Below are 27,830 nucleotides of genomic sequence, written 5' to 3' on the forward strand. Positions count from 1 at the left end.
TCCTGCTTCCAAGGAACAGGCTGTGCAAGTGCAAACAATACCAGTGGTGCTGAAGCTGGCAGTTCCTAAAAGAGCCTGCACCGAGCATCCCTGTGCTGTGCACTCACCTCAGTCAGCAGCAGGCAGGGAGCTGCGATGGCTGCTTTGATTAGAAGGCCAAGAGGGAGACTTAACAAATTAAGACCCAATCAAAGGAGTGAAAGGAATCAAACAGACTTCCATAGGAGGTGTGAAATGAGGTGAAATGGCAAACAGCTCTTTATGTAAGGTGCCTTTTCCCTGTGTGTTCTTCAGTTACTGTCAGATTGCTTCCATTGTCAGTCGGGATTGTTGGCCTTGCAGTCTCAATTTGAGCAATTGGATTCCATTCAGCCTCCTACAACACCAGCAGCACTGCCAAATGCAGGATAATTTAAGGATTTGCTGCTGTGTGTGCTGATGGAGGGGCCAGAAGGAGTGTGCAGAGGGCACTCAGGGTTTGGGCAGCCCTGGCATGAAGGTGTCTGTCTGTCTGCACATCCGTGTGTCATCTTCTGCTTGACTTGTGAATAAATCTCTTGGACTGGGAAGTTTTCCCAGGTTGTGCCCTCAGGTGTGATTTCATAGAATCTCAGAAGGTTTGGGTTGGAAGGGACCTTAAATCCCACCCAGTGCCAGCCCTGCCATGGCAGGGACACCTCCCACTGTCCCAGGTGCTCCCAGCCCTGCCCAGCCTGTAGCCCACAACATGTGAGCACAGGGAGCTCCAACTGCATCCTGGAGTTTCCTTTGCATGGCATTCTGCTCTCAGTGCTTCTCTCAAACTGCGGGTGAAACCTGTTTAATAAGAATAGCAAAGATGTGCCTGTTTTATTTAACTGAGAACCAGGAAAGGTGGTGAGAAAACTGACTTAAAAATTTGTGCTGATTCTTTTTATTGGAATCCTTAGATGCAATATTTTTATACACATCAGAGATCTTTTCACCCCTTTCTGGGAATTCTTGTTATTTTTTACTATTGCTGCAAATGCCTCTGAATAAATCATTACTGCATATGCCTTTAAATAAATCCTTACTGCACGAGACTTAATTTTATTAAAAAAAAATTTTAGCAAAATTGCCATGAAAAAACTCACATGTAGCAGTTGTTTTGCAGCCTGTTGAAGATTTTAAATTTATTTCTGGCCTTGGGCACTGCCAGGGATCCAGGGTGGGCACCCTGTGCCAGGGCCTGCCCACCCTCACAGGGAACAATTCCCAATTCCCAATATCCCATCCAGCCCTGCCTCTGGCAGTGGGAGCCATTCCTGGGTCCTGTCATGTCATCCCTTGTCCCCAGTCCCTCTCCCCTGCTCTCTGTCCCTTCTTTTCATTCCTGAGCAAACTTTGGGTTCCCTCTGCTCCTCTCTTGCAGCTGCTGCAGTATCTCGGAAGAAAAAGCGGAGAATGGGAACCTATAGCCTGGTTCCCAAGAAAAAGACCAAAGTGTTAAAACAGAGAACAATGATAGAGATGTTCAAGAGCATAACTCATTCCTCTGTGGGTGCCAAGGTAAGGGCAGCACTGAGCCCACTGCACGTGTTTGTTGTCATTTCCATGTCCCTTGTTTTGGACACCAAACCCATGTGGAGGTGCAGGGGTGTCCTGGCTTGCTGGGATCAACATTTTCCCTTCTGAGTCTCCTCTTCCCTCTGGCAGCAGCTTCCTTGCTGCTTTGGGAATGACTGTTCCAGAGGGGCTGTTCAGGTACCAGTTGCTAAACAAACCTTTTCCAATGAATGTTCCCCTTCTGTCCTGTGAATCCTGGGCAACTGGAGAGATTTCAGGCATGCCCCTTTTGTTTTGGTCCTCAAGATCTCATGTTGATGTCTGAGGCTGTACAGAAAAACACTTGGTTACTTATAAAAGTTTAGACATGGACTCACTCCTGATGAAATTCTGCTTTTGCTGCGAGCTGTGCCCTGAAGTTTTGGTCTTAGAATTCAAGGAGAACAGTGCTAGGATTTCAAGGAGTGATATGAAAATCCCAATTTGATGTAACTTCCCTTTCCATTCCCTAGAAACCTTCCTGCATCCCTCCATGCTTCAATGGGGTTCTTCTCCCCTAACCGTGTGAGTCTGCAGTGACTCCTTGTGGTCCCCAGGTCCAGCAGGATGAGGTGACAATGACAGGAGCTCTGGAGGGACACAGAGCCAGCTTTAGACTCCAAGCACAAGGGGAATCTGGGATGGATCTCAGGAATTGATGTTGTCTTTGTGTCTCGTGTGCTTGGGTGACCTGCAGAGTGACAAGGAGCTGGGGGATGGCAGCCCCCACGTGAACGGGGAGAGCATAGATGTGGACTCTGAGGAGGAGGACTCGGATGATTTGGAAGAGGAAGATGATCATGGAGCAGATCAGGCAGCCATGTTCCCTGGGGATGACAACAGGACCTCCAAGGACAGCGCGTCCGACGCAGACAACGCCAGGAAGGTGATTCCTGTGCCCTGCTGGGGCTGGGGAGCAGCATGGGGTGGCAGGGATGGAGGGGCGTGGATTGAAGCAATTTCTAGGGATTTTCACCTGCAAGATGGCAGCAATGGTAGAAAGGCCCTTTGTGACCATTTCCCATTGCACCTGTGAGGGTCTCCCCACCTCCCCCCCAGTTCCAGCCCTACACAGTTCTGGGATCCACTCTGCAGAACCACAGCCATGTGTAGTTCTGGGATTTCCTGAACCAATAGGAAACATCTTCCCAGCCTTGCTTGGGAAAGCACTAAAATAATTCAATTGCTTTTTTCCCCCCAAATTTTGATACAGAGTTCAGGCATGAGGCTGGTTTGGGATTATCAAAAAAGTTGAAATTTAGTTGGAAAACTTTATTCTGGAGTTGATTATTTTTTTCTCCCTCTGTCATCCCCACGGATGTTCCATGATGTGGTTGGAGCTCACTGGGCTCAGTGCATGTGCAGCTTGGGGCTGGGGTGCTCTGGTGTGTGTGGGCACAGCAGGATGGTGGGGGATGCTCTGCTGGGATCACCAGGGGTGTGGGGGATGCTCTGTTTGGGAGACCCGACCTGACTGACCCATTCTGTTCCTGGGCAAATGGTGGCTGCAGATCGATGATGGCGAGTCTGAGGAAGAGCAAGAGTCTGTAGAATCAGGGGAGGAGGAGGAGGATGGAGACGAGTCTGACTTGGTAAGCTGGGCTGCTAAATGTGTTTTTCAGCCCGTGGCCTGTTGATAATAATTTTTCCCCTTTGCACTGCTGCCAGAAAGAGAGAGAGAGAGAGAGAGAGAGCAAAGCCAAAGCGGTGCAGTTTCAAGTCTCCTTGACAAAACTCATTCTCTGAAACCACCCACACACAGAGTATTGTTTTCCACAAGGTGCTTAACCCTGATCCGTGGCACAATTAATTACATTCTGATGCTAACTAATGGGCTTTTGTTGTTTTCAATGAGGTGTTGACTGCTTTTAATCATTTGAATGTTAGCAGAGGTGTTTAAGGGTGCCTGAGTTCCTCAGATGCACTGTTGGCACCGGGTAGGAGCCAGCAAAGCTTTATCTCCAACCCCAACTTCTGCTGGGGTGGGGTTGTTCCCAGATCCACTGGCCCAGCCCACGGCCTAAATTCAATGTTCCTGGTGAGCAGTTCTTGCCAGGGAGACAAACAGCACTCAGACAGACAGACAGACAGACAGATACTCTCCCTGGGACCTTGGTCGTACAGCAACAGGTCAGGACTTTCAGCAGCTGCTGGGGATTTCTACTTTTTATTTTTAGACGGTTGGTGAAGAGAACCTGGTGATTTTTAAATTTAGGTTGTTCATTGAAGTCTCTGCCTGCCTCCTTCCCCTTTCCTTAAAAACTCTCCTTCCATAGCCTCTCAGGCTGAGGAGCCAGCATTTCAGACACCCAACTCTTCAGAAAGAGTTGAGGAAATTTTTGATGTGTTGAGCTGAAGGTGGAATCATGCTCACAGAACACACCAAGGGAATTCCTGGAGCTCTTCAGGGTCTCGTTCCCCACGCTCTGACCCTGCAGCAGCCCAGGAGGAGCAGGGGCTGGCTGGGCAGCCTGGCTCTGCTTTGGGTGGCTCAGGCCAGTCTGTTGTCCATGGCTTGGGCTGGGACTCATACCCACACTCCCAGGTGGGATCTCCAGAGGTTGGAGCTCTGCTGAATCACTCAGCTCCCAGACAGGACTGGCTCTCACACAAACTTCTCCCCCACGAGCAGAGTGATGCAGTTGGGGTAGAGCTAGGCCCACACTCAGGATTTTGGGGCAGCACAGACACCCTGGAGAGCCAGGGCTCAGCTCCACGTGTTCCCTCTCTGGGACAGCAGGGCCTGGCACAGCTGCCTGTGGAGGCAGAGCCTGATCCAGCTGCTGGTAGTGGTACCAGGAAGTTTTCCAAGGCTTTGCTGGCAGCTGGATAAGCATCAGGAGATGACAGTTTCAGTCTGAACATGAATTTTATGATTGATGCATTAAACCCTGGCAGGGTTGGGGTGCCTGATTCCTGAGTTCTGATGTTGACTTTGAAACCCCACCCCAGACAACTGTGAATGTTTTGAAACCAAAACCCCAAGTCTGTTGAGATTCATACATGTGGCTGAGTATTTGCTGCATGACTGGTCTGTGCTGTGCCTGGCTCAGGGGCTGCTCTGCTGCTCTGGAGCTCAGTTCCCCTGGGTCCACTCCAGCCCTGCCAGGTGGCCCTTCAAGTGCAAAGTGGGTTTTTTGTGGAGAAACACGAATATTTGAGTTTGAAAACCCAACTGCCAGAGCTCAAGAAGCGTTGGGACAACGCTCTGAGGGACAGGGTGAGGTGTTTGTGCAGGACCAGTGTCACAGGGCTTGCAAGGGTTGCAGGATGAAGAGAGAGATGAGAATGTTGACCTCATGTTTAGAAGGTTTGATTTATTATTTTATGATATATATTACATTATGACTGTACTAAAAAGAAGGAAAAGTTCTCAGAAGGCTGGCTAAGCTAAGAATAGAAAAGGAATGAATAACAAAGGAGCTCTCTCTGATTCTGTCCCAGAGAGCTCGATCCTTGATTGGCCATTAACTATACACATCTAACATGGGCTAATCACAGGTGCACCTGTTGCATTCTACAGCAGCAGATAACCATTGTTTACATTCTTTTTCTGGAGCCTCAGCTTCCTAGAAGGGAAAATCTTAAAGAAAATATTTTTATGAAAAGATATCTGTGACAGACCAGGAGCTGGACTTGGTGCTCTTTGTGGCTCCCTTACCACTCAGGATATTCTGTGATTCTACAATTAATTTTTGGGAGAGGCTGGAAGTGTGCATGTGCCTGCCCACCTGCAGTGCTGCTCATGAGCGTGGTGTGAGGGCCTCCATGGAAGAGAAAGTGCAGCCTGGCCTGCTGAGCTGACAGGAAATCCACCCCCACGTGTGCCTGGGTTTCCTTTGCAGTGCTATAAAGGCACCTTAGCAGCCCTTGGTTTCAGAGCCCTGCTGGAGCTGGGTGAGGGCTGTTCCTCAGAGGGACCCTGGTGCCACCATGCCTGACGTGCACGTGGCCTCTCTGCTTCCCCAGAGCTCCGAGTCCAGCGTCAAGAAGAAGCTGCTGAAGAGGAAAGGGAAGACAGACAGTCCATGGCTGAAACCCACCCGCAAGAGGAGGCGGAGGAATAAAAAGAAACAAGGAGGTGTGCTAGGTAATGGATGGGGGTTTGTTCCTGAATTCCACCCCAGGGAAGGACCTGAGGCCTGGGCTCACCCTGCCTTCCCAAGGCTGGCTGTGTGATGAGCCAGGCTGTGAATTGGCCCTCACTGGCAGGGGCTGCTGGTGTCACTGTCACAGCAGAACTCGTGGCTTTGTCCTTGGAATGCTGCAGGAGCTTTATTTTGTTCATCAATCCCTTTATTTTGGAGTATGCAAAAAAAGGCCTTGTGGGGCTTACAAAAAGGAGGAAAGGAATTTTATATGGGCAGATAGTGATAGGACAAGGGGGAATGGTTTGAGACTGTAAGACAGGAAATTGATGTTATCTATTCAGGAGGAATTGTTCCCTGTGAGGGTGCTGAGGCCCTGGCACAGGTGCCCAGAGCAGCTGTGGCTGCCCCTGGATCCCTGGCAGTGCCCAAGGCCAGGCTGGGCAGGGCTGGGAGCAGCCTGGGACAGTGGGAGGTGTCCCTGCCATGGCAGAGTTTGGAATGGGATGGGCTTTAAGGTCCCTTCCCACCCAAAGCAGTCTGGGGTTGTGTGATGTGTCCATGTGGATTCCTGTCCCATGAGCTCCAGGGAGGATGTTCAGATGCAGAAGGAAAGGAAGAACCATCCTGGAGTGGTGTTCTATTGCTTTTGTGTGAGTGCTAGTGCACCTGAATGGAATGTGCAGCTTGACTTTGCTCCTTGTGGAAGAACCACAAGGAAGGAGCTGCCTCGGGCCCATCCCAAGTGTGAGTGTTGTTCAAGGTCCCTCTTGTTTGTCCTGAGTCACTGAGCACCAAAAAAGATCTCAATGAGCCCTGGTGAGAGGTGAGAGGTGAGGAGAGGCAGGATGTGATGTTTCTTCCTTGGGAAAGGTAGCAACATGGGAGAGGTAAGGTGGAAGTGCAGCTGTGCCTTCAGCCTCACTGCTGAGGTGTCATACATCCACTGCCACCAAAGGGTTTATTTTTATTCTTCTGGGTTTGCTAGTTCAGGGCAAAAAGGTGATTTTTGTATGAGCAGCTTTTTGGTACTTGTGAGTGAATTGACCATTCTTCAGCCCCTGCTCTGTGCCTGGGCTCTGTCACTCACCTGGCTCCCTCCTCTTCCTCCCAGGAGGCCATAGGGACCCTTGATCCCTGTCACAGCAAATACCTAATTCTGCATTTCACATGCAGGCTGGTTTTCTGCCCCTTCAGCTGGTCTGGAAGGGTAACCAAACCCTCTTGGCCAAGCTGGACTGGCAGAAGCCAAGCAGGAGAGAAAGTGAAGCCAAGGGAGTGCAGAGACACAGTTCCCTGTCCCACAATCCCTCCCCAGCAGAGCTCTGCCCACTTGGAGGCACAACTTAACTTTTTGTGTTTCCCCTCCCACTCAGCAGGATGTCACCTGTGCCATCCTCCTCCTGAGGTGCAGTTGGCTGTGCCTGGCCAGTGTGTACCAGGCTGGGGACAGGAGGGTGCTCCAGTCATCCCTTCCTTGTGCCCTTGCTGAGGCTGAACCCATCTCATTTATTCCCTTTCCTTGTTCCCTGCCTGGCTGGAGGTGGCATCAGTGTGAGCAGAGCAGTGCCCAGCCATGCCCAGATGTTGGTGGCACATTCCCTGTGCTCTGCCCTCATGGTTCCCACAGGGACCCTGCACAGCCCGGGCCTCCCAGCCATGGGGTGGCTGTTCCTATGGGGTTTTTGTGAATCCCCTGTTCCCATCCAGGTGCTGAAGCCTACAAAGCCTCGCTGGGCAGCAGGGAGGGCCCCAGCCAGGAGAACAGCATGGAGTACATGGAGGTGTCCCTGGATTCCCTGGACCTCCGGGTGAAGGGGATCCTCTCCTCACCTGCGGGAGGTGAGTGCTGGGCTGGGCTGGGCTGGCCTTGGGGTTGGGGGTGGGTTGGAGGTGGGAATTGGGTTGGGGTCGAGGTTGGGTTTGGGGTTGGGATTGGGGCTGGGTTTGGAGTCAGGGCTGGGTTTGGGCTTGAATTTAAATGTGGGACCAGGTTTGGGGTTGGAACTGTGTTTGAAGTCAGGTTTGGGGTCGGGTTTGGATTTGGGGTCGGGTTTGGATTTGGGGTCGGGTTTGGGGTCCCTTTGTTCCGAGGGTGGCGCCGTTCGGGGCCCCGGCTGCCCCCTGGCGGCCACAGAGCGCGCAGAGCAACGGGAATGGGGCGGGAGCGGGATCGGGATGGGGGTTAGGGATGGGCATAGGATGGGGATTAGGGATTGGGATGGGATGGGGGTTAGGGATTGGGCATTAGGGATCGGGATGGGAAGGGATGGGAGTTAGGGATCAGGATGGGATGGAGATAGGATGGAATGAGTATTAGAAATCATGATGGGATGGGGATTAGGGATTGGGCATTAGGGATCGAGATGGGAGGGGGGTTAGAGATCGGGATGGGAATTAGGGATCGAGATGAGGGGGAGGATAGGGCTGGAGCGGGGATGAGTGTTGGGATAGGGATGGGGATGAGGATAGATATGGGGCTGGGTTGGGGATGAGGATGAGGGCAGGGATGGGGCTGGGTTGGGGGTGAGGATGGATATGGGGCTGGGTTGGAGGTGAGGATGAGGATGGATATGGGGCTGGGTTGGAGGTGAAGATGGACATGGGGCTGGGTTGGAGGTGAGGATGAGGATGGATATGGGGCTGGGTTGGAGGTGAGGATGAGGGCAGGGATGGGGCTGAGGTAGGAATGCAGCTGGGATGAGAATGAGGAGGAGATGGGAATGGGGCTGGGCTGGGGATAAGCATGAGGATAGGGGTGGGGCTGGGCTGGGGATGGGAGTAGAGAAGGGGCTGGGATAGAAATAGGGGTGGATTTGGATGTGGGTGAGGATAGGGAGGGTGCTGGGATGGAGTGAGGCTGTAGATGGGATCCCAGTTCCAGGTTAGCTCAGGAATGCTCTCACCAATGGTCCCAGGTACTGCCCCAGCCCTCCTGTCCCACTCAGCACCTCCCTCCATTCCCTGAAATATGCTGATTCAGCATCCCCCCAGAGCTGCTACCACTGGATTCCCTCAGGAATGGCTCGTTCAGCCCTGGGAAGGGAAGGGGCTGGTGCTGGGCCCTGGGTGCTGAGCCCCAGCTGCTGCTCCCAGTGCTGAACTCTCCTCAGAGCCAGCATCCCCTGGCTGGATCTGCCTGTCTGTCCCCACTGCTCCCTCAAAGCTTGTCTGGCTCCTTTGATAGAGGCACTTCAAAGAGAGGGTAGGAGCCTTCCCCACCAAGGGAGGGTCAGGAGGGATGAGGGATGCTTTCACCAGAGCCTCTGGATGTCAAACAGATTAGGGAAGTGACAGCTCAGAAGGAGGAATGAGCTTTGTGATTTGTGCTCCCAGAGAAAACTCTTAAACCTTTAAGATCTTGACAGGATTTTACATGAAAACAGCAAGGACTTTCCCTGGCCTTGTATGTCTTGAAATATCCCTTTGCTAGGCTTGGGCTTGCAACTTGTTGGCTGAAGGAATTCCTGATGGGATGAAAAGGGTTTGTGCTCAGCTGGCAGGGTCAGAGGCACGGGCAGGGAGCTCTGGGGGAAGCTGAGGAGGAATCTCCCCCAGGGATGAAGTGAAATCTGCAAAACCTCACAGCAAGAGAGCTCTCCATTCCCATTCTAAGGCTTGAAAAATAGCAGCAAGCTTCTTTCTCAGTGTGAGTCAATCCATAGCAGTGGGCAGGGAAAGCTTGGGATGAAGTCTTGGGATGAAAGCTTCAGGGTGAAGCATCCCCAAGGCCAAAGGATTCTGTGCTGCAAACATTGCAGAGATGGTTTGGTGCAGGTCTGGGAGAGGAGGGTAGGACTGGAATCACCCCCCTTGTCACTAGGCCAGTTTGGCAATGCTGGGTAACCCAGTGATTGATTTAAATCCAGATGAACAGGAATATTCCCACAGTGATCCCCCTCCAAAGCCCTCATCCACCTTTCCACAGGTTTGTAAATGTTCAACATCTCAGAGGAGATGAGGAAAAGGCAAGAACATTGGAGCATCTTGCTGCTTTCTTTTCCCTGGTTTGTTCTCTTTCCAAAGTAAATAATTTGTGGTTGGCTGACACCAAACAGTCCCAGGAATTTTGTTTTCCCATCTGTGTAATAAGCCTTTGCAAAGAGGAGTTTGTGCTTTCCTGATCATCTCTATTTATCACTCCACTGCCTATTCAAATTTCCAGCTCTGGGTGGTTTCCTGCAAATTTCCTCGTGCCAGAGCCCAGTGTTGTGAGGAGGAGAGAGAGGCTGATAAAACCCTGCACCTCATTGCTTGGCCTTTCTGAGGCTTTCTCAGAATAAACTGATCTTAACTTATCACTCTTGCTTTCAGCACAGCCAGCTGAGTGTGGCTGGACTTGGAAAAGTGCAGGAGGCTTTTGCAAACTCCAGCTGGGGTGGAAGGGTCTCTTTTACAGGGTGCTGCTAAAGCCTGGAGAGCATTGACATGGAATGGGAAGGTGTCACAGGGTGTTGGGGGAATGAATCCTTTCTCCTGGCAGAGAACTGGAGTTAAGTCCCTGTTTTTCTGTGCCCCAGGTCTCTCCAATGGCCCTGAAGCCATGGAAGTGGATGGTCTGCAGGAGGTGCCCCTGTGCAGCTGTCGGATGGAAACCCCCAAAAGCAGAGAGATCACCACCCTAGCCAACAACCAGTGCATGGCCACAGAGAGCGTGGACAACGAGGTAGGAGCCTGTCCTTTAGCTCCCCACAGCCTTTCCTGCTGAGGACAAGGCCAGACAGGGTGACAGCTGTGCCAGGAGCACCTGTGGGGTCACCCAGGGGCTCTGGGCCTAGGCTGGGACCCACTGGTGTGAGGAGTGGCAGGGTCTGTGTCCCCCAGCACTGTGTGCCTGTCCCAGCCCTGGGTGAGGCCACTGGGGAGGGAGCAGCTCTGAGCCTGCACTGGGAGAGGCTCTGGGTGCCTCTCCTGGGCTTGTCCTGGCCTGTGAGGCTGCATGGGGTTGATGTAACATTCACACCTCAGGCTCAGATTCAGAAACCTGCAGCAGAGGGAGAAAACCACTCAAGGACTGGAGCTGCTTTCCCTTGACTGTGCAGGACCTGCTGCAAACCTTTCTGTGGCTGGGTGTTGAGTTCAGGAGCTTGGCATGGCTCTGCTGCCCCAGCCTTTCTCTGTCCTCCTCTCTTTCTGTTCCAAAGCTTCCACCCAGGTCTGACAGGGATTGCACTCGATGCCTTTGGGTCACAGCCAGGCTGCTTGGGCTCTGCTGGTTCCAGAAGTGTGGAAGGGAGTGGCAGAAGTGACTCCATTCCACAACCTGGAAAGGGACAACTGCAGGACAGGAATGCTCTTGATGGATTCTCCTTTCACTGGGTTTCTCTTCAGCTTCAGCCTCACTGCAGCACTGTCACACTCACCAGTGGTAGCACAAGGAGTGAGAATACCCCTAGTTCTCCTCTAGGATCCCAGGAGAAGGGTGGATGGAGGGACAAAGGGATAATCAGGTTTGTAGACCAGCTCTGCTTCTGTTAGTATGTGCTGGTACCTGCAGAGAGAGGAATTTCCAAAGAGTGGCAAAATTGATTCATTAAAGAGAAAATGTCCTGGGAGACTCATCAGAGAGAGGGGAGACCCCAGGGTTTCTAAACAAACACAAGGTGTGTGAAGGAATTGCTGCTCCTGGCTATGGTGAGTTGACAGTTCTGTCCCTGGATAAATCACAGGGAGGAATAGCAAAGGCCATGCTTTATGTTAGATTCTTTTTGATAATGGGATAAGTGACTCAGAGTTGTTAGAGGAATATTATATGTGTGAATAGTGGCTTCTCCAGACTGTCATGTCCTTGGAGAGTGTTATAAATAGTCATGAGCACCCTGCTGCACTCTCTAATGGTTGGAAAATAGCAATTAATCATGTTGAACTTGTTCTAGAGTTTCTAACAAATAATAAAGTGTGGCATAACAGCTCAGGGTCTTCCTCACATGGGTAATGCAGCTTTCCACCTGTCAGTGGAATTTGCTCAGCTCAGTGAAATTCCTCCTCAGGAAAGGATCCATGGTCCCCTTGTGCCACCCTGCAGCCCCTGGGCTCGGGGTGGGGACAGGGATCAGTCTGGCCAAGGTGTCCCAACCACAGGAAATCTCTGCAGCTGGAATTTGGGAAAGCTGAACAGGAGATGCTGAGGTGAATGATGAGCCTAGGATAAAATCCATTCTCTTTTCCCACAGGGATGTTGTGTCTGCAGGAGTGGAATTTAAAAAAAAATTAGAGATAAAGTTTAGTTTGTTGAGAAAAAGCAGCAAATCCTTGGCTGGAGCAGAGGGACAGTGTGTGGCACTGAGTCCATGACTGACTCTGTCATGAGCACAATAAATTCTCCACCTTCCCTCCAAGGGACCCTTCCTTGGAGCAGCCTTTCACCTTGATATTCCTAGTTTATAATTCTTCTTTGCTAGATGTTTGGGGAAAGCAAGATTATTATCAACAGGAGCTTGAAACAGACACAAGGAGTGTCCTGTCATGCTGGCAGGTGACAGTGGTGGCTGCAGGAGGTGCTGCTCCCTCCTGGAGCAGCAGAGTGAGGAGCACTGGCTGGGGACAGGGAACCCCAGTTCTGGAACCTGCTGCCAGTAACAGGACATGGTGGGGCAGGAGAAGGAATGGAGTGATAGGAAAAGGGGATGGCTTCAAGCTGAAGGAGGACAGGTGAAGATTGGGAAGGAATTGTGAGGGTGCTGAGGCCCTGGCACAGGTGCCCAGAGCAGCCCCTGGATCCCTGGCAGTGCCCAAGGCCAGGCTGGACAGGGCTGGGAGCAGCCTGGGACAGTGGAAGGTGTGGAAGGGGTGGAAGTGGATGAGCTTTAAGGTCCCTTCCCACCCAAACCATGCCATGATTCTGTGATCCTGTGATTTTTAAAGCCAGAGCTGTAGATTGGTGAAATCCTTTGGAAAACCCGCTCCAAACATGACTTTAGCTGAGCTCTCATCAAAGCCTGGCTCTTCATCCCTGTGGTCTGGGCAGGGGCCAGCGCTGGAAGCAGTACAGACGATAACTTCACTGGCAATGAGGAGCAATTATTTTCCCCTCTATCTTCCTGTGCCTGGGAGTTTTGAGCAGTAACAAGATTTAGTGTGCATGGTCTCCTTCTCTTGGTCACTGACACCCGCTCTTCCTGGCAAGAGGAGAGTGTGTGTTGTGTGAGTCAGGCCCCTGGGACTGCCCCTTCTGCTGCTTGGCTGTTGCCTATTTCCAGTTATCATTTTGTTGTTGTTGTTGTTGTTGTTGCAAGGAACAAATGACTCGGGGTGCACATGCATGTTAGTTAGTAAATGATGCATTCCTTCCTGAGAGCAGCTTTCACAGCTTCCTGCTGCACTGCTAATTCTCTCTGGCACACAGCTGAATCCCTGTGAAAAAGCCAGGGCTCCTCGAGGAGCAGTGTGCAAAAATCTTCCTCTGCACAAGCACAGGGAGTGGTGTGGTCTGCAGTAATTTCATTGCCTTTAATTTCTCCTGTTCCAGCTGGGCCGATGCACAAACAGTGTGGTTAAGTATGAACTGATGCGCCCGTCTAACAAAGTCCAGCTTTTGGTGCTGTGTGAGGACCATAGAGGGAGGATGGTGAAACACCAGTGTTGCCCTGGCTGTGGATACTTTTGCACTGCAGTAAGTTCGTGCTCTCAATCCAGGGAAGGGGGTACCTGTTGCAACAGCTGGAAGCTGAAAGTGGAGATGGTCCCTAAAGGGGTGTCCTGACTTCCTGGCATCAGCCCCACCTCGTTCCACAGCACGTCAGGAGGTGTTTTCAATAGGAATGTGTGTGAGGGCAGCTGAAATCGTCACCTTGATCTTCCTGGAGACCCCCAAGGGGTGTTACCAAAGGGATTACACATGCTGGAAGTCTTGCCTTTGGAATTCCTTTGGAACAAGGGTTGGTTGTTTTTCTTTGTGTACAGATCAATCACATCCAAAAAAATGTCTTAGCTTGGTTTGTAAATGAAGCTGTGCCCCCACCTCTGTGTGCCCTCAGGATGGGGTTCCTGAGTGATGACACTGGACCAAGGCAGCGTTGGAGATCTCAATTACGTTAGATATTAGGAAGATTAAATATTAGGCAGGAATTCTCCCCTGTGAGGGTGGCACAGGGTGCCCAGAGCAGCTGTGGCTGCCTCTGGATCTCTGGAAGTGTCCAAGGCCAGGCTGGACAGGGTACCCAGAGCAGCCTGGGACAGTGGGAGGTGTCCCTGCCCATGGCAGGGGGGGTGGAACCACATGAGATTCAAGGTTCCTTCCAACTGAAACCACGCTGTGATCTCCTGCTGCTTCTTCCACCTGTGCCACTGAGGCTTTTAAGGGACTTGCTGCAGTCCTTTGGTGGCCAGTGTCCTGCTTTGCCTGTGGATAAAGCTGAAAGGCACCAACTGAGGCCTCATGGAGTGATGATGAGGCTTAATTGTGTGATGCTGGTATTCTTCAAGATGACTCAAGGAAAGATGCTGCAGTTGTCTCAAGCATTATTGTAGTAAGTGGAGCCATCCTGGGTTTTCTTGCTGAGTCAAAGATCATTTAGGAGATAAAACCCTCAAAACCCTTCTAGGCATTTGCAAAGCTGAAATAGAGTTAATTAGATTGCTTGGGAGGACTGGATTCAGGAGAAGAGGGGGTTTGGCTGGCCTTTCCTTGCACTCTCTTCCATCTCTCAGTGCTGTGTGCTGGTGCACAGAGGTGAACCTGGAGTGTTTGTCTGTGCCACCATCACCAACCCAGAGCACAGCAGGGCTTCAGGCAGCACTGGCACCACAGGCAGGGAGCTCTGGGCTCCTGCACAGCAGTTGCAGGGACTTTGCTAGAAAGGGAAAATAATTTTAGGAGGAATTGTCCAATTTGTTGCATGAACAGTCAGCTTGTTTGGGTTCATTAGGCTGGTCCAGGCAGAAGAGTGACATAATTTGGGTTACAGTGGGATCAATGACAGGTTCTTGCATGGTTTTTGTACAGCTGTGTTTCAGGTAGTTTTAGTGCTGGCTCAGCACAGGTCTGAAGGTTTCTTTTCCAGTTTTGGGGGCGTCCTTACAGTGCACTGGCACTTCTAGAGACACAAGCGAGAACTTCAAGCGTTAGAGGGAAGAGCTGGAAATTGGGACTTCTTTGTTCTGTTTCCCAAACACAATTCCAAATCTTGCTTTGCAGTCTTTAACCAAGTGAGTTTTTCCCCCTTTACCTTGGTTTTGTTCTCTTCTAAAGAAGTGGCAGTGCTTGCTTTACTGTACTGGACGCAGCAGGGCCGAGAGAGGTGGTGAGGAGTGGCATGGAGCGTGTGAAGGGGCGAGCCACGGGCCCAGCAGGGGCTGAATTCCCTTCTCTGTGGTTTTTTAAGGGCACTTTCATGGAGTGTCAGCCCGAGAGCAGCATCTCCCACCGCTTCCACAAGAGCTGTGCCTCGCAGGTGAACGACACCAGCTACTGCCCTCACTGCGGGGAGGAGGCCTCCAAGGCCAAGGAGGTGACAATAGCCAAGGCTGACACCACCTCCACGGTGTCCCTGAGCTACGAGCAGCAGAAACCTGCAGCTGTGGAGGGCAGGGCCGACACCACCACGGGGAGGTGAGCACGGGGATGTGGGGGGATCTCAAAGCTCCTGCCAGGCCAGGCTTTGGTGGGAGTGGTTGGGCGCCTCCTGATGGGCTGGGGGTGGCTCAGCTGCAGGAATCTGCTGGGGGGTTTTGGGTCTGAGGCAGAGGCTCTGGAGGGTGGGGGATTCAGGACTTAAACCATTCCTTCCTCTTATTGTTAGGAATGGAATAACAGTGGAATTAGCTGATGCTGTCAGGTTTGCTCGGTGACAGCCATTCCCCATCTGCAGCTCCTGACTCGCGCCCATGAGAAGAGGAAAACACAAATTAAACCAGTCCTATGTGGAATTCTGCTCTGAGTTAAACCATTCAGGAGTTAAACCATTCCTTCCTCTTATTGTTAGGAATGGAATAACAGTGGAATTAGTTGATGCTGTCAGGTTTGCTCGGTGACAGCCATTCCCCATCTGCAGCTCCTGACTCGCGCCCATGAGAGGAGGAAAACACAAATTAAACCAGCCCTGTGTTGAACTCTGCTCTGACTTCCCATGCCATCTGGCCTTGTTTAGGTGGCTTTAAGACTTGTCCCATGTGCCTGGGTCTCCTGTAGCACAGAGTACATCAAGATGTAGTCAGAGGGCAGTGTAATTCCTTTCTGGGGCAAGTTCTTACCGAAAAAGCTGTAAAATTTATTGGTTTGGGTTTCAATTTCAGTTACACTTACCTGTATTTAAAATGCATTTGCTTTTCTTTTTTGGCATGAGAGAAACATTGTTGTGTGTTTTTAATGGTTGTGCTTTGGCTGTCTCTCATTTTTCCTTCTCAGTGGCACTGGGACGAGGTTGTCAGAGGAAGACAAGCCAGAAAGTTCTGCTGCTGAAGGGTTTGACATCCCTGGGTCTTCAGTTTTTCCAAAGCCTACTACTAGCTTGACCCAGGGACCAGTGAAAGAAACTCTGGAAAGTGCCCTGATTGCCCTGGACTCTGAAAAGTAAGAAAAAGACCATTGGGTCACTCCAGTTCCCAGCAAAGTTGCTTAGCCTAGAGAAAAGGAGATTTAGCTTTTCTGGATTTTGGTCCAGCTCAGAGCTTTTTTTATTCACTTCACTCATTAGTCATCCCCAACAGATTTGGGAGAACTGTAACAGCTCTAAATGTCTTATTGATTTCTCTGGAGGATTTAGTTCTTCACTGGCTCTTCAGCTGCAGCTGGAACTTCTGGGAGCTCCTGTTCACAGCAGTGAGACCCAGAATCTGTTGTTAAACAGATCCAGCCCTCACTGGAACAGGACTGCCTGGGGCTGGAGCTGGAAGTTTTACCAGCTTTTTAAAACCTCCTTTTGGAGACTTGTTTTTCTGTATCAGAGGATCATGGAATGGTTTGGGTTGGAACTGACCTTAAAGCTCATCCAGTGCCACCCCTGCCATGGCAGGGACACCTCCCACTGTCCCAGGCTGCTCCCAGCCCTGCCCAGCCTGGCCTTGGGCACTGCCAGGGATCCAGGGGCAGCCACAGCTGCTCTGGGCACCCTGTGCCAGGGCCTGCCCACCCTCACAGGGAAGGATTTATTTCATATATTTAATCCTAAATTTCCTGTCTTTCAGTTTGAAGCCATTCCCTGTGTCCTGTCCCTCCATCCCTTGTCCCCAGTCCCTCTCCAGCTCTCCTGGAGCCCCTTCAGGCCCTGACAGGGGCTCTGAGCTCTCCCTGGAGCACCCCCAGCTCTCCCAGCCTGGCTCCAGAGCAGAGGGGCTCCAGCCCTTGGAGCATCTCAGGGACCTCTCTGGATTCACTCCAGAGCTCCAGATCCTCCTCATGTTTGGGATCCCAGATTTGGAGCCAACTCTGCAGGTGGGATCTCACTTGAGCATGGGGGCAGAGGGGCAGAGCTCCCCCTGCCCTGCTGCCCACGCTGGGGGATGAGCCCAGAACTTGGTCAGGCTGAGTGAGGGGTGGCAGTGAGTGAGGGTGACATTCCTGTCCTTCCCTGGGCACTAATTCCTCCTCTCTCCCCTCCTGCAGGCCCAAGAAGCTGCGGTTCCACCCGAAGCAGCTCTACTTCTCTGCCAGGCAAGGGGAGCTGCAGAAGGTGCTGCTGATGCTGGGTAGGTTCCTCCTGCCCAGGCCAGGGCCTGGCTGGCAGCACTCCCAGCTCCTGCCAGGCAGTGCCAGCAGCCACTTCCCAGCAGGGCACCACGTCATCTCCCCAGGGCCCTGGGAGCAGGGACTGCTGTGGGTGATGTGTCATTGGGAGGGCTGCGTCTCTCTGGGAAATGGGCTCTGATCCCCACTAGTGTCTGCATGGGCACTGATCCCTTTGTGGCTCCATCTCTCTGGGAAATGGGCTCTGATCCCCACCTGTGTCTGCTTTGAGCATGGTTTATCCATGCTGCTTGTGTCCCCACAGTCACCTCCATGTGGTTTTTCCCACCCCTCTCCATGCCTGGGGTACATATTTGCATCCAGTAGAGAGGGAATGGATGGAGTCAGTTTAAACCAAGGTGGAGTCAGTTTAAACCAAGATCCATCTGCAAGAAAGTAAAAAAGGAAGAGCCTTCAATCCATGGGGTTTGTTTTGGGGTACAGAGGTGCCTATCAGCAGATGTCTTTGAGGTGCCTATCTGAGATGTCAGATTTGAGCTGCTGAGCTTGTTTTTAGCATCCAATATTCCCCAGGAATTTCCCCCTCTGAAGGACACAGTGTTTCACAAGGATGCTTCCTTTCCACTCCAGTACTTTGTACATTTTTGGATGCTTTCTGTTCTTGCCCTTTATCAGTTCCTTCTTTTTTTTTTTTTTTGTCTAGCAAGTGTTTGCTCCATTGTTCCTGTTTTCAATAGCACAGAAATGTTATTCATTGATATTTAACTACAGCCTCATCATACACAACATGTTATCATGCCCAGACATCTTTGTCTGGCTGTCAGCATCATCTGTCAGTCTCTGCACAGCTGTGAGAATCTCTGGCCAGATCCTGAGCCTGTGTGGACAAATTCCATCCATGTTGCAGCTCTGTATTTGCAGGGGTGCGAAAAGGATCACTAATATTAATTTCAGTTAATAGCGGTGAGACAGAGCCCAGCTCTTTGTTGTTCCCAATTTCTGGGTTGCTTTAAACCAAGCAGTGGTTTTTTTCTTTTTTTATCTTTGTGTGGTGTTTGTTGTTTTTGAGATGAGTTGTGAGGCCAAGGGATGTGGCCTTTGGAGAGATAGTAATGCCTTAAAACGGTATTGAATTCCATGGTGTTTGCAAGCTCTGGGTTTGAGGGCTGTTTGCATATTGAATGTGCAGGGGACTGCCCTGAGAGCTTTCTGGTGAAATGTGCAGTGAGACGTGAGCAGGGCTGAGGATGGGCTGGCAATCCATCCTTTAACAGCCTTCAGCTGAGACGTGATTCCCCTGTTACACTTCAGCCTCTGAACTGTGCTTGAAAGTGTCTCTGCTCTGTTTTGCAGTGGATGGGATTGACCCTAATTTTAAAATGGAGCATCAGAGTAAGAGAACCCCTCTCCATGCTGCTGCCGAGTCTGGCCACGTGGACATCTGCCACATGCTCATACAGGTCTGTCTGCACTTCCAGCCCTCTGCACAAACCATTTCTGTGGGCTTGGTCTGCCCCACATGGAAAACAGCAGGGGAAAATCCCTCCTGTAAAAACCTCCTCAGTCCCAGGGTTTGCTGAGGGAGGAGTGGGGCAGAGTAATGGGAGGGCACAGCTGGGATTGTCTTGCTGGAATTGTCCTGTTCTCCAGGCAAGGAGCAGGGGGAGATTTGGTGCAGGGCACTGTGGGCAGGTGGGGATCTGTGCCTAAGCACAGCCAGGGCACTGCCAGATGTGCCAGCACTGCCAGATGTGCTGCCAGGCTGCAGGAGATCTCCAAGCTCTTGGTTTTGATCTCCAAGCCAGGTTGCTCTTGGTGATGAGGGCCTGGGAGCTGCCAGGCCCTGCCTTCCCTTCTGTCAGAACCTGAGGAGCTCCAGCAGGATTTTCCTCTGCAGCATAAATGTCTCACATGTGGAAAGGAGTGGAGGGAGGATGGAAGTTTGGTTTGTTGCCTGAGATTTGGATTCTAACTGAGGGAAGATGTTTAAAGCTGTAGGGATGTTGTTGAGCCTGCTCCAAAACAATGTGAGGAAGAAAAAGAAGGATTAAAAATTCAGTTTTCCTTTTTTGTGCTGGTGTACCTGGTCTGGAGTGACTGGAATTGTGTTTTGTTTATGCTGTGGGATAGGGAAACCTCAAAGAGCTATTGAGAAGGCAGCAGTGACTGGCCCTTGGAAATTATCCTGCTGGGCTGCTGCATTTCAGCACCTGGAATTGGAGGCTTTCAGGTACTGTTTGAAACCAGCATTGGACCTCCCTGGCTGCTCTGACTGAAATTTCTGCATGTGATGACAGTGGAATGAGGAAAAGGAGCAAAACTTGTGAGATATCACAAAAAATTTAAATATCAGAAGGGTTGGTTTGTGTCCAAAGTGCTTCATCTTGTCTCCCCCTGAGGTCTGGCTCCTGCAGCAGCCCAGGGTTTGGCTGGGAATGGCCCCAGTTTGTTCCACTTGAAATGCTTCTCCTCTGCCCTGGTTTAAAGAGCTCTGGCTGGGGAAAAGAGTCAAAACAAAGGAATTCAGTGGGAGGCACCTGAAAGCAGCTCCTTGTGCCAGGTGAACCTGAGTCAGCTGCTGTGAACAGGTCTGAGCCTCACACAGCCCCCTGCCAAGAGCTGTGGTGTGTCTGGGACCTTTTGGGTTTGAGTTTTGGGTGGTTCCTGAGCTCAGCCAAGGCCTGAAGCAGGCAGGATAACCTGACAGAGCCATGGTTTGGAAGCAGTGAGATGTTGTTGGAGGCACTCTGGGCTGAGCTGAACAGATGCTCAGAGACCTCTGTGCAAGTGCCACTGACTTCCACAGGAATTTTGGGCCAATCCCCAGGATATTCTTTACAGCTCCTGCTCTGTTGCCACCAGCAAGTTGTTCCTACTGCTTGTGACATTGAGAGGAGCTGGTTGTTGGAGGCTAAATCATAGACCAGGGAAAACAAAGCTGCTGGAAGAAGGAGGAGGCTGGCTTTTCCAAATTGTTACACAAACAATATCTAGAAAGTAGGAGTACAAAATCTGGTAATAACAGGAGTTATTGAACACCAGCTGTTGGCTTCCTTACAGCTCCTTCCTGGCTGGGAAGGCAGGAGAGGGGGCAGGCAGTGTGTGCTGTTTGCAGAGCAGGTGGACTTGCACTGCCTTCTTTCCTCATTCTATTTCTTCTTTTTTTTTATTCTTTTTTATTCTTTTTTATTCTTTTTATTTTTTCCCTGTTTAATATGGTTAAATTTCAGGAGAAATTCTTGTTATTAAATCTCTACTCCCACATCCTTCTCCTGCTAACTGTGCTTGTCCTTGCCTTGCCTCCCAACAGGCTGGTGCCAACATTGACACCTGCTCTGAGGACCAGAGGACCCCCCTGATGGAAGCAGCAGAAAACAACCACCTGGAAACTGTGAAATACCTGATCAAGGCTGGAGCACTAGTAGATCCCAAGGTAGGAATTTATTCCTTCCCTTTTTCTCCTGAGGAAGCCTCTGTCCAACATTTCTTCCTTGAAGTTTTGGGTGGAAGTGCGCAGGCTGAGGAGAATGAGCTGGTTTGTCTTGGAATGGAGGCTGGGGGTGTCATAATCTCATTTTTCTGCTGGCCATGAGCTGTTTGGGACAAGTGTTGCCACTTGTCCCTTTAGTTTGTGGCACCAAATGTCAGGGGGATTTGGTTTCACAGGTTTTAGTGTCACAAATCCACTGCAATGGAGTTGGATTTCAGAGTTCCCTTCTCTGTAGGCTCTAATAATGAGAGTTTTGGGGTGATGTTTTAAAATTGGCTGGTAATTAGGTGCTTGCCAAGCCAGGAAAAATGACAGAGGAAGCTTTCCTTTCCAAAGAACTGATGTGTGGATTCTTGCAGTCATGCTGCAGTGGCAAAATTGAACCCCATCCTTAAACTCTACCCCTTAATTTAAACCAAAACAATAAAATGCAGCTGTCTCTTTGCCTTTAGCATGCTCTGGATGCTTTGCAATCTTGGAAAATACACAGACCATTTATTAGTCCCATAAATCAGATGCTGTTTGGAGCACAGGAACCCTCCCCATGCAAACTTATTGTCACAACCTGCTGCTCATGGCTGGGTTTGGGAAGGCAGCACTGCACAAGGTATCAGGTGCTGCCCAATCCAGGCCCTGAATGGATCCTTGGGAGGGGAAAAGGACAGGACAGGCACCTGTGGCTTTGTGCTGGCCACTGTCCCAAGTGCCTGGGAGCAGCCCAGACATCTCTCACCTGATTTATTCCTGTGGAAGAGAAAAAAGGGGAGTTTCTGTTTCTGAAGGTCAAAGGAAGGAGATAAATCCTGAGCTTGCAAAAGCAAATGAGAAGCCTCAGATCACATCTGAGGTCTAGGCTGGTTGATGATGTTAATTAGTTTCTTAATTAGCTCAGGCTCTGTTTGAAGCAGCAGCATTGCTTTGGAAGCAGCTCCAGCCCTTACCTGGGGCAGGTGGGACTGCAGGGAGCTGGGTGGGGGCTCCCCAGCCCCCAGGGTGAAGCTTTTGGTCCTGTTTCCAGCATGGAAAAGCCCCACTCAAAACCTGAATAAAACCTTTACAATAAAATCTGCCTGCTCTCCCAGGGCTGGGGAGCTGCACTTGCTTCTTGCCCATCCAAGGGGAAAGCTGTGGAATTATTCAGCTGGAGCAGGCACATGTGGGGGTGTAGAAACTCTTTCAGTGTCCCAAGGAGCCCTCCTGGTGCAATCCCTGACCTGAGATGTCCCCTCCCTCAGCCTGAATCACATCAGCTCCATCCCAAAGCTCTCACCTCCAGCGTTGCTCCCAGGGATTTAGCTGGAAGGAATCATTTGGGTTTTTTTCAGTCTTTCATTTCCTCCTCCTGATTTCCTGCTCTCTGGGCCTTGCTCTGTGCTAAGCTCTTGGGATGTAAATGCCTGATAAAAGTCAGGCTGCTGCCAGAGAGATCTTTGGTGGGAGCATCTCCATCATGACTCACAGCCTGTCCATCTCCTCCAGGCCTTGCATCTCCAGCTCCCAAAGGCTTTTTTCCTTTCAGCCTTTGGGGTTGTTTTTTTATCTCCAGTCTGTGCAGATGGCTGTGGGCTGGATGGGGACCTGGTCTCACAGGAGAGAGACACCCCAGCCCTGGACCTGCTGCCAGGTGCTGGGATAAGGCCTTGGGCTAACAAAACCCAGCAAAACCCTGGAGGAATGGAGCATTTCAACTTGAGACAAAGGGATTTTTCTGATGTAAAGTGCAAATTTGGACTATTTCAGGGATTTTTGCTTCCCTTTGGCTCTCCAGCACATGGAGGGGAGTGGGAAAGGGGCTGTTGGAGAAAGGAGGGGCATCACTGCCAGGGTTTGGGGTTTGTGCCTTCCCCAGGCTTTGCAAAGCCCTTTCCTTCTCTGCAGGGTGTCACCTCTTTGCTGTAAAGCTCCCAAGCTCAGCTTAGGGCTCTGCTTCCTTCTCTCTGCCCCCCTGGCAGCGGGGTGGAGACTTTTGGAATTCCCTTTTCCATCTGGGAGCTCCTGTGCTGTCCTGAGCATGGCTGAGGGTGTGTTCTGTGCTTGTGTGCAGGATGCTGAGGGCTCCACGTGTCTGCACCTGGCAGCCAAGAAGGGGCACTACGACGTGGTGCAGTACCTGCTCTCCAATGGCAACATGGATGTCAACTGCCAGGTGAGGCTTCCCCGGGGCAGCAGCTGCTTTGCCAGCTCAGGGGCTCCCTCAGCACTTGAGTGCTCACTCAGGTACAGTCCTGCTGCTGGGGGACACCTCCAGACACCACAGGGTGACAATTCTGTGCCCCTCCTGATCCCTCACTGACCTCAGGGAGCTCCTCTTGATTTGCAGTTTCTCCTTGAATTTGCTGTGGATCCTGCTGCTCCAGGGTGTCCCTGTGCTTTTCCTAGTGGGGGGATCATGGACAGTGGTGTGGGATGGGCTGAGCCTGGCACTGGTCACTGTGGGCTTTGTCCATTGCCCTTGGGGTTTGTCCATTGCTGTGGGGTGAGACAGAGATAATTAGCTGGGGGTAGGGACAGAGGTAATTAACCAGGGGCAAGGACAGGTCCCCCAGGCTTCTCAGGGAGTTTCTGTAAGATCTTTTACGCACCCTGGGTTCTCCTTGTGCCTTTTTGGACAATTTGTGTACCTGAACCAGCTGGAGGGGCAGTGCCAGCCTGCTGAGCTGGAGCGAACCCCAGCAGTGCTGCTCCCAGCCATGGTGGGCTCTGAGGGACCTGCAGCGGGGCAGGGGGAGGGCAGGGCTGTGGCAGGGCTGTGTGTCACCCTGCTGTCCCCTCCCAGGACGATGGTGGCTGGACCCCGATGATCTGGGCCACGGAGTACAAGCACATCGAGCTGGTGAAGCTGCTGCTGGCCAAGGGCTCGGACATCAACATCCGTGACAATGTAAGGCTCCCTCCCCATGCACCTCCTGCACAAATTCCAGTCTCTGCTTAACCCCAGACACCCCCCAGGGGACAGATTTTGGGCTCAGTCCCACCCAGTGTGAGTGAGAAGTGTCTGGTGAGAGTTTTCCTGAGTTCTGGGCAGAAGTTTGGCAGCCTGTGGGCTGTGCTGTCCCTGCAGCTGCTCTGTCAGGATGCTGTGTGGAATCCTCAGCTCTGAGCCTCCCTGCTTCCCATCCCTCTGTGCTGCCACTGCACACTGCAGCAGGCAGAGCCCCTTCAGTCCAGCCTTACCAGCTCCTGGTTTGTCCAGGGACTCTGGGTATGGTTTAGGGCACCCTGTGTGCATTCTGAGGGAATGAGCTCCTGTTTGTGTTTCTGGATGGGCTGGGCACTCTGCCAGCAGCTGTCAAAGCCTGGCTATGCCTGGGCATCCCTGGCACAAAGCTCTGATGTGTCCAGAGCTGGAGCTGCCCCTCACCTCCCTAAATCCTGCCCCAGTGGGAGGCACTCAGTGCTTGAGCCCCTGGGAGCTCCATGGGATGCCCAGCTCTGCCTGTGGGGCTGTGCCAGCTGCTTTCCCAGGGATTTCCAGGGAAATAGAGAAGATACAAAGAGATTCTGTCAGAGACACTGTCTGCTTTTCCTAGCCTTCTTCAGGGCAGTCATTGTAGCAGCGCTATTTTCCTTATACTATGTTTCAAACTCTTTTCTTGGAGTCTCTAAGGATGTTGAAGTGTGGTGTCTCACCCCATCCCTGGGAGTGTCCAGGGCCAGGTTGGACAAGGTTTGGAGCCACCTGGGAATAGTGGGAGGTGTCCCTGTCAGCAAACAGATGTAACAGCCCAAAAGGCTCCCTCTCACCTTGATTTTTGTTTTTAGGAACAGGATTGGATACAGACCTGGGAACTGACCAGACCCCAGTGCAGGGGGTGGCACTGGATGAGCTTTGAGGTCTCTTCCAAACCAAGCCAAGCCAAACCAAGCCAAACCAAACCCCTCTGTGTTTCTGTGATTGTGTGGCTTAACCTCAGCCAGGCACCAAGCCCCTCACAGCCCCTTGCTCACTCCCCCACCAGTGGGGAGGGAATCAGAAGATTAAAAGGTAGAATAAGACTCGTGGACAGTTTAATAGGGACAGTTTAGTGAGATACAGTTTAATGGAAAAGCCAAAGGCACACACACAAGCAGAACAGAACAGAACAGGGAATTCTTTCCCTGCTTCCCATGGTTGGGCAGGTGTTCAGCACCTGCAGGAGAGCCCCACCCATGGAACACTGACCTGGGAAGACAAAAACCATCTCTCCAAACATCCCCTTTTCTCCTCCTTTCCCCACCTTATATCCTGAACTGATGTCAGATGGTCTGGAATGTCCATTTGGTCAGGGTCACCTGTCCTGCTGTGTCCTCCCAGCTTTCCTTGTCCCCCAGTGAGGCAGCACAGGACAGAGCAGGCTCTGTGTCAGCCCTGCTCAGCAGGTGACATCTCTGTGTCCCCAGCCCTGTGTTCAGCACAGCCCCACACCAGAAACATTAACCCTATCCCAGCCAAACACAGCACACTTAGATGGTTCCCAGTTCCCAGGTCTGGATCCAATCCTGTTCCTAAAAACAAAAACCAAGGTGAGAGGGAGCTTTTTGAGCTGTTACATCTGTTTGCTGACTCTGAACAAAACAGACTCTTTGATCTATCACAGCTTCAATATCACACATTAATGATGAACATCAAATCAACTCAGTCAACAATTTCCTTGAAAGAAAACTGCTCTTAACAGCTGTGTGTGTGACACATCTCTCCTGGACCTCAGCTGGGGTGTCCTGCTGGATGTGCTTCAGGACAAATGTCACTGGGAAGCCTCCTGCTTTGGGAGAAAGGCTTTGCTTGTGATGATGCTGCTTTTCAGGCAGGAGCAATGCAAGGCAGAGCACCAGTCCTGGGGTCTGTGACCTGTCTGAGCTTCAGAATGTGGCTGCAACCCACAGGATGGATGTTTTCTGTAGGTTGTGTGGGGTTTTTCTAGATGGCACTGTAAAGGGAAGCAGGAGCTGGGTAGGAAAGTGTCTCCCTCTCCCTGATGTGTGGCAATAGCTCCCTATTTAAGGCAGGACCTTAAGTTACATGGTAACAGTTCAAACACTCCGGCAGCAGCTTTGTTTTTGCTTTAAAAAGAAGAAAAAAAGGGGAATAGCTGGGTGATCATTACTATCATTTCACTGTTGTCATCAATGTCTTTAGAGGCTGTCATGGGGAAGGGATCGACGTGTGCTGCAAATTGCAGTGTAACAGAAAACAGGATCATCCCTTAAAATATCTCCATCAGAAAGATGAGTGTTCAGCTATTTCCAGTGCTGCTAGTGAGAGATGAGTACATACAGTATTTAAGAGATGCCTGGAGTCAGATTGATTGCTTACCCCATGGCTCCTGGATCTCTTTTTGGCACCTTCACATACCCTATGTGCTCTTTTTCTCCTTAATTTCGTGCTGTGCCCTTTTTCTCCTTAATTTTGCAGCCCTGGGAGGCACAGTAGCTTTGCTGGCTGTTGGGGCTGGGCAAACTCAGCATCCAGCCTTTTCCAGCATGTTTGTTCATGTCTGTCACTTCTTTCCTGGATTGATCTAGATTGGTTTGTGGCTTGGAGACTGACGAGCTGTCTGTGTGTGTGTAGGGAAGGTGATGGATTGCCTTGTGTGCAGCCTCCCCATCCTTGGTGTGCAGAGGTGGATGGAGTGAGAGCTCCCTGTTTGGCTGCTCTGAGGTTTCCCTGTCCACCCTGGCATCCCCATTCAGCCAGAGCAGGGTTGGGGTGGCAGCCACACGCTGAACACTGCAGGTGCAGAGCTGAGGAAGGAACCCCCAAATCCACGGGGTTTTAAACAACCTCCTCTCTGTTCTCTTCCCCTCCAGGAGGAAAACATTTGTTTGCACTGGGCTGCTTTTTCTGGCTGTGTTGACATAGCTGAGATCCTGCTGGCAGCAAAGTGTGACCTGCACGCCGTGAACATCCACGGGGACTCGCCCCTGCACATCGCGGCGCGAGAGAACCGCTACGAGTGTGTGGTGTAAGTGCAGTGCTCACCCCTCCCTGCCTCCTTAACCCCTGTGAGTGTGTGGTGTAAGTGCAGTGCTCACCCTTCCTGCTCCCTGAGCCCCTGTGAGTGTGTGGTGTAAGTGCAGTGCTCACCCCTCCCTGCCTCCTGAGCCCCTGTGAGTGTGTGGTGTAAGTGCAGTGCTCAGCCCTCCCTGCCCCCTGAACCACTGTGAGTGTGTGGTGTAAGTGCAGTGCCCCCTGAACCCCTACAAATGTGTGGTGTAAGTGCAGTGCTCACCCTTCCTGCTCCCTGAGCCACTGTGAGTGTTTGGTGTAAGTGCAGTGCTCACCCCTACCCGCCCCCTGAGCCCCTGTGAGTGTGTGGTGTAAGTGCAATGCCCCCTGAACCCCTACAAATGTGTGGTGTAAGTGCCCTGCTCACCTCTCCCTGCCCTCTGAGCCCCTGTGAGTGTGTGGTTTAAGTGCAGTGCCCCCTGAACCTTTAGAAATGTGTGGTGTAAGTGCCCTGCTCACCCTTCCCTGCCCCCTGAACCGCTATGGGTGTGTGGTGTAAGTGCAGTGCCCACCCCTCCCTGCCCCCCTGCTGCTGCCTGCCAGCCTCAGGAGAGCCTCTGAGATGCCTTTGGTCTTTACACACAGCCCAGGATTGCAATGGAGGGCTTGTTTCTGTCCTGGGCTGGGGGGTGTGAGGTACCAGCAGCTGCTCAGAGAATGTGGCGTGTTTGAGTCTGAGGGGCCGTGCTCAGCCTGGGCTTCCCAGCAGGAAGGTGTCAGGCTTCCTTGATTAAAGCTTTTTTTTCCCCACCACTAGCATGGTAAAAAGGTGCCCTGTTACCTTTGTTCCTTTGCTTCATCCCTGCTCTGAATAAAGCCATCATGTTCTCACCAAAAGCTGGTGAGTATAAACGAGGGCCAAGTCCACCACCAGTTTCCTGTGGGGCTCTTCCATTTCCAGCCTACTCTTCCCACCCCATATCTTTCCCTGCCAGAGAGAGTTTCAAGCCTGTCTGAAGTTAGGCTGGTACCAGCAAGGTACCTGAAGCAAGGCATGGTTTGCCCAGAGCTCTCATGGGTGCCCAGAGCTTCTGTCAGAAGGATTCACTGAACCATGCTTAATAAAGAAAACTCAGG

At 51.5% G+C, this 27,830-nt stretch overlaps 1 protein-coding gene across 13 annotated transcripts in view; it reads left to right on the forward strand.

The window, feature by feature from the left end:
• Positions 1-27,830, forward strand: part of EHMT1 (euchromatic histone lysine methyltransferase 1) — a 122,438-nt gene that overhangs the window by 77,550 nt on the left and 17,058 nt on the right. For 11 of the 13 annotated variants that reach the window (XM_074556571.1, XM_074556569.1, XM_074556579.1 and 8 more), the window contains 15 exons: positions 1,394-1,530; positions 2,264-2,452; positions 3,078-3,158; positions 5,536-5,656; positions 7,365-7,496; positions 10,175-10,320; positions 13,123-13,266; positions 14,978-15,204; positions 16,000-16,164; positions 17,197-17,279; positions 18,631-18,737; positions 20,588-20,710; positions 22,812-22,913; positions 23,544-23,648; positions 26,555-26,709. In XM_074556571.1, coding sequence (XP_074412672.1) covers positions 1,394-1,530; positions 2,264-2,452; positions 3,078-3,158; positions 5,536-5,656; positions 7,365-7,496; positions 10,175-10,320; positions 13,123-13,266; positions 14,978-15,204; positions 16,000-16,164; positions 17,197-17,279; positions 18,631-18,737; positions 20,588-20,710; positions 22,812-22,913; positions 23,544-23,648; positions 26,555-26,709 — 2,017 coding nt within the window. The remainder of the gene's footprint in view (positions 1-1,393; positions 1,531-2,263; positions 2,453-3,077; positions 3,159-5,535; positions 5,657-7,364; positions 7,497-10,174; positions 10,321-13,122; positions 13,267-14,977; positions 15,205-15,999; positions 16,165-17,196; positions 17,280-18,630; positions 18,738-20,587; positions 20,711-22,811; positions 22,914-23,543; positions 23,649-26,554; positions 26,710-27,830) is intronic. The other 2 variants (XM_074556581.1, XM_074556580.1) reach the window with 1 other exon arrangement.

The sequence above is a fragment of the Zonotrichia albicollis genome, chromosome 21, assembly GCF_047830755.1.
Source record: "Zonotrichia albicollis isolate bZonAlb1 chromosome 21, bZonAlb1.hap1, whole genome shotgun sequence".
Taxonomy (NCBI): Eukaryota; Metazoa; Chordata; class Aves; order Passeriformes; family Passerellidae; genus Zonotrichia; species Zonotrichia albicollis.